The sequence below is a fragment of the Gymnodraco acuticeps genome, unplaced genomic scaffold, assembly GCF_902827175.1.
Source record: "Gymnodraco acuticeps unplaced genomic scaffold, fGymAcu1.1, whole genome shotgun sequence".
NCBI classification, from domain to species: domain Eukaryota; kingdom Metazoa; phylum Chordata; class Actinopteri; order Perciformes; family Bathydraconidae; genus Gymnodraco; species Gymnodraco acuticeps.
The window spans coordinates 127,099-138,411 of NW_022990032.1; the positions used below are offsets into that span (position 1 = coordinate 127,099).

At 42.9% G+C, this 11,313-nt stretch overlaps 1 protein-coding gene across 1 annotated transcript; it reads left to right on the forward strand.

Moving 5' to 3' along the window:
* The first annotated feature begins 1,200 nt into the window (after positions 1–1,200).
* Positions 1,201–10,525, forward strand: LOC117545321 (oocyte zinc finger protein XlCOF22-like). Its single transcript, XM_034215048.1, has 2 exons — positions 1,201–1,665; positions 9,101–10,525. Exons 1-2 carry the CDS (start codon positions 1,479–1,481, stop codon positions 10,330–10,332), a joined length of 1,419 nt encoding a protein of 472 aa, XP_034070939.1. The 5' UTR covers positions 1,201–1,478; the 3' UTR covers positions 10,333–10,525.
* Positions 10,526–11,313: the final 788 nt, after the last annotated feature.

Genomic DNA, 11,313 nt, shown 5'->3' on the forward strand with positions numbered 1-11,313 from the left:
CTTCGGGATCGCTTAAACCGATTAAGAGGGTCGTCTGAATTGAGGTGAGATCTTGCTGATGTTGGTGGATCTGAGCCAAGCAGTAAACTTACATAGACTCAATAACTTCGGTTAGGTCAATTAGTAGGTCTGAGTAATTTCCAGGAATAAATTATCAGCTCCTCACCGACTCTTACACAGAATAGCTGAAACTTTAACAAAATAAATAACTCTGTTACCTCTAATCATTAACCTATGTTTGTATAATTATTTATTTTGTAAACATGCATACATTAATCTCAGCAAAGAGAAGAGATGCAATATGCCAGATTATAGCTAATAGCTCATTTCCATCTGTGGTCCTCAGACAGTCCTCCTAATTGAGTTAACTCCGTGTGTTTCTGCTAGCATACATAATACCTGACGTGGAAAAGTTACTCGTGGATTGGGCTACAGAGCTACTAGAAAGACAGTCGAAAACGGTGCATTTCTCCGTCTGAATGTGGTGCACTTTTGCAAGATGTTTAGACAAATTGCTCGTGTTACTGCCCTTACATGCTAAACTCTTATTGCACTTTAGTCCACGAGCATCGAGACGGGTAAAGTTTAACCACACCTCGGAGCGCGTTCTCTCCGACATCTCCTCCGTGGAGTGAAAGAAAATGTGGAACACATCATATTACACTGCAACATGTACAAAACAGAGAGGGACAAACTAAGAGACAGGGTCAGAGAGGCAGGATAGAGAGTGGAGCCTGATGGGGACACTGGGGACAGACGGTGAGGGGGTAAGAGCTATACCAGGAAGGCCATTCTTAAGTATTTGAGTGAAACAGGATTGATTGGAAGAATTTAAAACAACGTAAATACAGTGGTATTATACATTACATTACATGTTACTTGTTAGACGCTTATATCCAAAGTGATTTACATACTCAATACTGCGGGCAATCCCCACAGGAGCAATTTGGGGTTTAGTGTCTCAGGGACACAACGACACGCAACAGCATGTCGTTGCAGTGGGATTTGAACCTGTGCTCCCCTGATCCGAAAACCAACGCTCTAATAATCCACTGCGCCACAGCCTCCGCTGGTATAATTCCACAAGTGGTGATAGGATGATAATGGTGATACACACTCTGTACACTAGGTGGCGGTATGCCCCTTAAAGTTGTTTGCAATCCGCCTTTAAATTGAGTGAAGAAGAAGAAGTGATGCACCGGAAGTGATGGTCTCGCTCTTTCTAATGGAACCAGATCGCGTCTCGTGGCTTCTCTCGTGTGTTCTCTCGCTACATCCATGGTTCTCTCTCGGTGTTCCTGAGGAAGTGTGTGTGCACAGCTGATCCATCCATCGTCTGTGTGTCTGGATGAACCTCTGACTTTGTGCTCTTTCTTCTGAAGCCTCTAGCTCGGACTCTAGAAGCTAGCTTAGCATGCTAGCTGGTAACAAGCTAGCAACACAGAGTGAGAGAAACGGGAAGTGGTGATTTAGTAAACATGAGTGTTGTGCTGCTCTCGTTGGTGAAGCAGCGACTCACTGCGGCTGCTGAAGACATCTTTGTTCTGTTTGAAAGAACGATAGCAAAGTACGAGGAGGAACTGTCTCGTTCAAAACAGGAGAACGAGAGACACCGGAAACTACTGGACGCTGTTTTACAGCCTCAGCTTCAGATCCACAGAGCAGGTCTGTTCCCTCTTTATTCACTCTCTCTCACTCTTTAGACTCTGTATTAACTCGTTAGACTCTTAACCTGTTAAACCCCGAGCCTGTTTTTCAGGTTTCAGGCTCGAAAATGACATTCCCAGAACAAATGACTATAACTTCACTTCTAAAAGGTTTATATGAATAATTGTGGTTATCAAAGCAAGGTTACATCTGTGAGTTGGATGTAGAAGTGTCAGAATCAAAATAGATGTTTCTGTGTCAGAGTAAATTCAGATGGAACATAGCAACAACATGTAAATTCCTGTCTCCGCCTAAAGAAAACCCATTACTTATAGTGAAGACCAACCTTGAATGATGGGTTAGTAGCCTAAAAGCTTTAGGAATCCAAAGTATAACATATAAGTACCCTGTATCAAGATTGAGGCAAAACAAGTGATATTTGACCTTTTTAGAGAGGTTTATGAAAATAAAGTCCAGGCGGAATAAGCTTTGGGCACATTTGGTTCCATCAGTGCCATTTGACCTTTTTCAGGTACCAGACTATACAAATCATTGTATTACATTGAATCATCACTATAGGTATTCATTCCCCCCAAACAAATAAAAAAAATAAGTGTTTGTGTGTGTGTGTGTGTGTGTGTGTACCAACGCGCTATACAATAAAACTACACTGTAGGTCATTGTGTGTAAGTGTACTTGCACAATAAAAAAAAAAACGGAAACATAGGTAACATTTGACTCCAACTGGGGCAGATTTATTTCAAACATTTTACCAACACACTATAGGCATGTAAAAACAAACATTTTACCAACGTACTATACAATAAAATCACACTAGGTATATAAAAACAAGTATTTTTTTTAAAATAAACACTCAAAACGTTATACCTACCTGAACTTTATACCTACCTGAATGTTCCAGTATTTAGGTCGTGCCACTCCCTGAAACAGTTCTTTTTGACAGTGAAGCACAGAGGGACCTGGCACTTCCTGCAGTACACAGGTGTCTTCACCCTTTTGAGTCCAGCATCTAGGCACCTCCTGCAGTTCTTCCTGACCTTGGTGGCATCTTCTCCATAATACTCGGGCATGCATGTGAGTGGTGGAGGTGCAGGGCCTTCAGCAGGGCCTTCAGCACACAAAAAAAAAAGTTTTCATTTTGTATAATCATTTTGTATAATCATTTTTGCGTAAAGATGGCACACTAGTGGTGGTGTTCCTGGCGGGATTTGAACTCACAGCCTTCCGATCTTCAGCCCACCTCACTATCCATTCAGGGGTGCCCACACTTTTTGGGCTGGTGAGCTACTTTTGAAATGACCAGCTCACCGAGGTCTACCAACCAAAAATAAAATCCCAAATTGCAAGGGTTGCTGAATAACACGTTTTATTTATACATGGGATAATAGGGCTGCAACAAACGACTAATTTGATAATCGATTAATCTTTCGATTAATGAAACGACTAATCGACTATTCGGACTATTACTGTATGCCTTGCACAATTTCTCAAACGCTCTTATTTAGCCATCAACTTTTAGATGTAGCTTGAGGTTGTTTTAGGCATGTGGAAACTAACAATGAAGACAATAAAGATGAATACTTGATTCAAAAATACATATATTATTAAATTAACAAATTGTTTACAAAATTAACATTGCTTTTTATTTAAATAAAATAAATAATATTTCGCATCAAAAGAAACAACAATGTTTTAACAAATCCTATTAAATAATCTAATGACAGAACTGTAAACAGAATAGCTGAAACTTTAACAAAATAAAGAGTAACTCAGTTTCCTCTAATCATTAACCCATGTTTGTATCATGAGTTAACTCCGTGTGTGGCTGCTAGCATACATAACACCTGACGTGGAAACGTTCCTCGTGGATGGAGCTACAGAGCTGCTAGAAAGACAGTCGAACCCGGTGCATTTCTCCGTCTGGATGTGGAGCACTTTTGATAAATGTTTAGACACATTGCTCGTGTTTCCGCCCTCACATGCTGAACACTCTTGGCAACGAGAATTGTCCACCTCAAGACGGGTAACATTTAACCACACCTTGGAGCGCTTCTCTCCGCCATCTCCTCCGTGTGTTGCTGCTTGTAGCAGCCGAGTGTGTGTAAACTGCCCCGCCTCCTCGCGCACAGACGGGGGAGAGAGATCTCGTCTGGATTGGAAAGGTCAAAAATACACCGACCATAGACGCATTTGTTTGTCTTTTTGCATATTAGAAACGAGTTGGCGACACTAAGACTGCGAGATCATGTTTGTGTAGCAATAATACATGACCTTTCTCTTTCTCAACTCGCTACTCGGAGGGAAGTCGCTGTCATATGCCTTGTGAACACTCCGATAATGCCTCTCCACGTTACCTTTCTTTGGCAGAGCGACGCTTGCTTTACAAATAAGGCAAATAACCTTTGAATGTGACATCACAACAAAATATTCTTCCTCCCATTCTGGGTGGAAGTGGTTTGTCTTTAGCTTCTTGCTCGGTCCCGCACTCATGTTGTTGTTTGTCTCTTTAACTTAATTTGAGTTTTCCCGGCACTTGACTGATTTTGTATCGCTTTGCATTCTGGGTTAACAGACTGGAAAGCGATAGGTCGCTTTTTCTGTCAATCAAGTAAACTCCTGAATTAAGTGGCAGGGAGGAGGGATCAAAACCTGTTGTGTCTATTTTAACGGAGCTGGATTTTTTTTTTTAAGAATGACTCGCGATCTACCAGCTTTGCCCCGCGGGCGACCGGTCGACCGCGGGCGACGTACTGGGCACCTCTGCATTAGATCAATCACTACCCTCTCAAATGGAAATATGTGTTTACATAAATGGTGACCACACCGTTTGAGACCCACTGAGAATTTAGACTAAGTTAACTATCTAAACACTCAGAGAGTCCTTTACCTCACCTGAGCTGAGGTTATCCCGAGCTTGAATGACACACAGAGACCAATCAAGGGCTTTGATTTATGATCTCTATGACAGTGGCCATGTTGGCAGGCCACATCATGTAGACAGCCAGTCACCCTGTGTGAGGCAGGCCACTTAACGAGGCGAGATCAGAGCAAGGGAGCGAGGGATCATTGTCGACAAGTTAATCGATTGCAGATGGCGTCGTGGTCACGGACGAATAAAAAAAATAAATAAATAAAAACTTTTTTAAAAAAAAATGGGTCGTGAAATATACTTGGGCGGCCGTTAATATACCTGGGCGGCCCGCCCAAGTATAGTCTATGTGTGGGAAACCCTGGTAATATATAAAAACAGAGATGACATACCTTTCCCGTGGTGGAAGTTCAACATCCGAGTCACTACTGTCCGGATCCAGGTCTGGCTGGAGGAGATCTTCATCATCTGACGAAGAGTCATCTGGAATGATCATAGCCCCGCTATCGTCAGCTAGCATCTCTAGCACCTGCTCGGTGGTGAAGCCCTTCTGGATGCGTAATACGTAATGGAGCCGGAGCGGGCGTAGTTTATACTACGCAGGATCCTATCTTTGGAACCCATTGGTCGATTTGGGTGATTGACACCTTTTCTGAACCGTTAGAGCCAATAGAATCGAGTGACAGTTAGTAAGTCCCGCTAAACACTTACGTCAAGTAGAGAGAGGTTTGCGTAAACAGCACGTGAGACAGCATTAGCTCGGGACTGCAAAACTTTATACCTACTCTGCTGCCATGAATGTAATGATAGTTTATCAGGAACAATTCTAAAGTGACTAAGAGACATTGGATTAACTTTAAGCAGCGTTTTTATTCCCTTGAACAAGAGCTTTGATCACAAAACAGCAACGGTAAGACATAATTATTGTTATGGTTTTGAAAACTGTTGTTTTTTTTTCTTCTCTGTTCTGGCTGCTAGCTCAGTGAGTTTGTGTCCTACAGTGATGATACTTATAACAAAAATAATCTGTGGAGTATCAGCTTTCAGATGATATGTAGTTTGTGCAGAAAATATTAAGTTTTTTAAAGATCGTTTTTGCTAGTTAGCACCGGAAGTAGCATCTGCCCGTTTTAGCTAAGGGCTAATGCTAACGCTTCTTGTGAGACTTGTGTTTTGTTTCGGTAAAAATGGTTCATATCGTTAGTTAGCTGAGATTCTTCTCGTTAATCTGGTATAACACATTAATAGGTCTTTAAATATTAAGATGCCCTGAGACACAGTGTCGTGAAAAAAAAAACAGGCTTCGGGCTTAACAGGTTAATAGCTGTCTCTGCCGCCTGACGCTCTATTTGACACCATGTTCATATTTCTGGAGTAATTATACAGTTTCTTGATGAACATAAATATTGTTTTTCTGGCATCACTTTAACATTTTATGGGGAAAATCTGCATTTTGGTATGAGGCCGGAGAATTCACAAGACGTGTCACGAGCCATGAGTTGACACAACGGATTCCAAACCAATTCTGAGGATCTCTACCCAGACCCATGTATTTAGCTGGTTCTGAGAGAATAATCAACATTGTGCATAACAAGATAAAACCATAACACCTCTTTCAGCTGACGCCAACAGGCAGGAACAGGGAGACAAACCACTGAGAGCACAGCAGTCAAGCTACAGGTGCGTGTGCTCAGTGAGGTCAGTACAAACTGATAAACTGGGTCACAGTTATGGGCCTAAGAAAATATTTCCCCAACAATTCTTCCCTTTTTATCAATTTTGATAAACAAAACCTACCCCAATAATACATTTTGTTCAAATCACTAATAAATGAGATTATCCGGAAAGGGTGTTGACATTTTGCATATTGTGTGACACGCTACAAAAAAGTACTTTCTGAGATCAAAAACTCTGTTGCAAAATAATGTGGTTTAATGAAAATTGGAATGATCCACTTATTCTCCTTGGACATGCACAATAGCCGCGTTCACACCAAGTACTTTGCAGTACTTAGTTCCCAGAACTTAATTCCCCTATGGAACTAAGAGCCGATCACGTTCACACCGGAGTACTTTTCCCTGAGAGAAGATTACGCAAATGAAGCCGCTGATGTCACTTCGTCTTCTTCTGCTTTGGGTTTACTGGCAGGCCGCAAACGACTTCACGGCGTATCCTGCCACCCGAAGTCCCGGGCCGGAAGTCCCCGGAGTTGGGGACTGCCTTCAGTAGAAGCTGCTGGGATTCCCAGCAGCTTCTACTGAAGCCTTCCGAGTAAATCGCCAGAACGCCGACACCTCCTCATCTCCACCGCTCCCATGTTTTATTTTGTGTTGCCATAAGTTAATCTCTCTGCGTTTGTGCGCTGGGCGAATGCTAATGCTTATAATGCTAATGCGAGGATAATAAAATGGCGGCTCTACAAAACATTTCAGAGTTTTACGGGCGTGGTTTGCAATTCGCCCAGCCAATCAGAACTGGGGTACTTTTTCCCCCAGGAGAGTACCACCTCTCAGCAGGCACTAAAAATGGGGGTAAAAGTTGAACAGGATTATAATGAGTGCTCCCATATCCATGTGACCCAAGCCAACCAATCAATAGTGCTCAAACAAATATCTTATATTAAAGTGGACCTATCATGCTATATTTGAACAATATATTGTAGGGCCATACCTATATAAATATACTTTTTCTTTTCAAAATACCAAACCGATCATGCATTTTAGCCTTGCCTCATTTCGCTCTATTTGCTCTTTTCCAGCCCTGTTTTTGCAGGGGCTGATTCTGTGACATAGCTTTAATGCAAATGAGCTGCAGCTGACCACGCCCCCCTGCAGGAGAGGGGAGCATGCTTTGAGGTCAGCTGCTGGGCTCTCAGAAGAGGGGGAGAAAAAGAGATCTCCGTCCTCCGTGTTTTATTCTTATATGATTATATAGAGTCATTATTCATTTGTTTTAAAGCTCAATAAATAACAAAGAAGACCTTTTGACCGGTACTTTTCTAATTTTGTCTGGAAGATTTCAACTTTAACGGACATGTTGACCAGCGAAAACAAATCTAACAAACTCTGCCTCGTCCCTTGGAAGAGGCGGAGAGGTGGGTGTTTGTCATCTGCTGGTGGACTACCGGAGAGAATTACAGTGCTGGCCTCGACGGGGAGGGATTGCATTGAATTACAGAAGCAAACGCTTGCCTCGGGGAGGGAGAAAAAGAGCCACAGCGGAGAATAAACAGAAGGGCAACCATGCGTGGGAAGTCTTCTTTTTCGAGGAGGAGGAGGAGGAGGAGGAGGATTTTGCCAAACAATTATAACAAAACCAGGCCTATCTCTACATCTATCCTTTGAAACCAAAACTCAAACAAAAACCCTCACTAACTAAACTACAAAGACTTTGACAAAACAATATACAGGGGTGGCAACAATCCGCTAACCTAGTGTGTCTAAACATTAGTTAGCTACGTGGTGAGAAATGTACTGGGTACCCCAGACTTACCTAACTCCTCCACCTCTCAACACACACACTTTCAAAAAGGTCTGACAATACAAAGTGAATTAGTTGCTAAACACTGCAGGCTCCTTCATCAGCAACAGGCCCAGAGTGAGAGAGCGAGAAGACTTCCTGGGTGCCTCCTTTATGGTCGGCCCTGGCTGCTGATAGGCCAGCTGATGGGGAGAGGATCCAATCAGCCATCAGACTCAGGTGCACAGGCAGATGCCGATCAGCTGCTGATTAGCTGTGCAGAAGACAGGGAGAGAAACACAGGAGGGAAGGAAAACCACACCAGTACAGCCTGCCTGGCACGTAACACCCCCACACATTCAATTCAATTCAATTCAAAACCTTTATTTATCCAGGTAAAATCCCATTGAGATCAATGATCTCTTTTTCAAGGGAAACCTGCAGCAGTAGGTTCCACAAGAAGACATAAACAACAGAACAACAAAAGCGGACTGTCTTAGGGAAGAAAGCTTTTAGATGTGCAGCTCCACTAACATGGAACAGTCTGCAAAAAGAACGGAAAATTACCTAGCTAGTACCACTACATTTTTTTAAAGCTCGGTTGGATGCTACAAAATCAGATGCTGTTGGTACCTGTACATGTGGTTAAATATGTAAATTGTAATCCCTGTACATTTTGCTGTATGATGTCCTTTTGTTGTTCTGTTTATGTTTTTATGTCTTCTTGTGGAACCTACTGCTGCAGGTCTCCCTTGAAAAATAGATCATTGATCTCAATGGGATTTTACCTGGATAAATAAAGGTTTTGAATTGAATTGAGATGCACCTGTATGAGTCCAAGTACAGGTTTAGCGAGGCGGTGAGAGATGCTAAACGACTACTCTGAGAAACCCCAACACCAGTTCTCAGCTAACGACTCTGGAGACAGGTCACAAACTATAAGGCTACGGCCTCACACTCCGTGAACGGCCGACCGATCTGGAAAAGCATTTAAAATAAGGAATGGATAAGGGCTGCAAAGTTAAAGAAGTGTTAATCGTGGTTAGATTTTAAATTCTAATACTCTACAGTTTTCTCTGAATATGTGTTTCCTGTTTCCTGCAGACGTCCAGCTGCTGGTGGTGGTTAAAGAAGAGGTTCCCCCTGAACAGCAGGAGTGGAGCTCCAGTCTGGACCAGGAGGACCCGGAGCCCCCCCCACACATTAAAGAGGAACAGGAGGAACTCTGGAGCAGTCAGGAGGGAGAGCAGCTTCAAAGGCTGGAGGAGGCTGATATCACCAAGTCCACATTCACTCCTGTCCCTGTGAAGAATGAAGATGATGAAGAGAAACCTCAGTCCTCTCAGCTTCATCAAAGACAAACTGAACACCTGGAAACAGAAGCTGATGGAGAGGACTCTGGAGGACCAGAACCAGCCAGGAACTCGGATCCAGAGAGACATTTACAACCAGAGACTGAGGACAACCCTGGAGACTCTTCAGAACCTGAGACTGGAGACTCTTCTGAACCTGACACTGAAGACAGTGCTGATTGGAAGGAGACCAGAGAACCAGGTTCAAAGTCTCAGAAAAATAAACAAAACCCTGTCAGTGATTCAAGACGTAGTGCAGGAGAGAAACCATTTAGCTGCTCTTTGTGTGAGAAAGAAATTCGCAGCAAGTCAAATCTAAAAGTACACATGAGAATCCACACAGGGGAGAAACCATTCAGCTGCTCAATTTGTAAGAAATCTTTTGGAAAGAGAGGAGATTTAAAGGACCACATGAGAATCCACACAGGAGAGAAACCATTCAGCTGCTCAATTTGTAAGAAATCTTTTGGACAGAGAGGAAATTTAAAGTACCACCTGAGAATCCACACAGGAGAGAAACCATTCAGCTGCTCAGTCTGTAAGAAATATTTTGCAAAGAGTAGACATTTAAAGTACCACATGAGAATTCACACAGGAGAGGAACCATTCAGCTGCTCTATTTGTAAGACATCTTTTGGACAGAGAGGACATTTAAAGTACCACCTGAGAATCCACACAGGAGAGAAACCATTCAGCTGCAGTGTTTGTGACAAAAGATTCACCCGGAGATATCTGGTCAAAATCCATAAGTGTGTTGGTCGTCAGTCCTCACAGCTTCATCAAACTCAAACTGAGGAGAACGGAGAGGCAGAGCCTCCAGCCAGCATCTCAGCTGAACACATGGAAACAGAAGCTGATGGAGAGGACTGTGGAGGACTAGAACCAGCCAGGAACTCAGATCCAGAGAGACATTTACAACCAGATACTGAGGACAACCCTGGAGACTCTTCAGAACCTGACCCTAAAGACAGTGATTATTGTTAGGTTCAAACTCTTTGAGGTAGTCCCAGTAAATGTGTATAACGCGATACCTGCTCGAAATGTGTTAAAACATCATTGCTCTAAGTGAAGTCTGAATGTGCATTAAAACAAATATTAAGCACAGAAACAAGTCCATTGTGCTCTTATGACACAAAAGTAACCAACACACTGACAGAGAACCAGAGCCAGCCAAGAACATGACTTTAGCTTCTCCTGACCCTGAAATCAGTGGTGATTGGAAAGATCTGTTATTCCGGTTAAACACTCTAAACCAGTGGTTCTCAACTGGTCAGGCCTCGGGACGCACTTTTTTCCTTTGTCAATAAATCGCGACCCGACATTTGCTTATTTGCTTTTCAGCAGACAAAATCAAATAAAGTGAAGTACAGTGCATATATCCCTTATATCCCTTCACAGAACTAAAGTATGCTTTTAAAAAAGTTTAATGAGTTGATGGAATCAAAGCTGCACTGTATAACATAAAAAGGCACACATGCTGAAAACCCAACCCCAGCAGGAGATTTTTTGAAATGCTAACATATAAACTACGCATTCTGGCAGGGCCATCCCTGGCCATTTTGTGGCCCCACGCAAAGTTATATGATGAGGTCCTCCGTGTCCCAGCGGCAAAACTGTGCCGCGCTTACACTAATTGCGCCGCATAACGGTGCGCTCAGTTGAGGGGCCCCTCCGCAAGATGAGGCCCCACGTGATCTGCGTGTAGGGAGGGACGGCTCTGCATTCTGGTACACTGAGAAGAAAATAAATAAATCTATTAGGCTACTACCTGACATATTAATAATATTTGATGCCATTGTTTGTGTTTCACTTTGTTCTGAAGCTGAACTTGCTGCTCCTCACAGAGAGAAGAGTAAAGAGGAGATGGTCTGTGTGAATTACTTTAAATTGTGGGTAAGGGTAGAGAGCTCCCATTGTACTGTGACCTGTCAATCATCAAACCGGGGGTCATATTTCATTATGTGT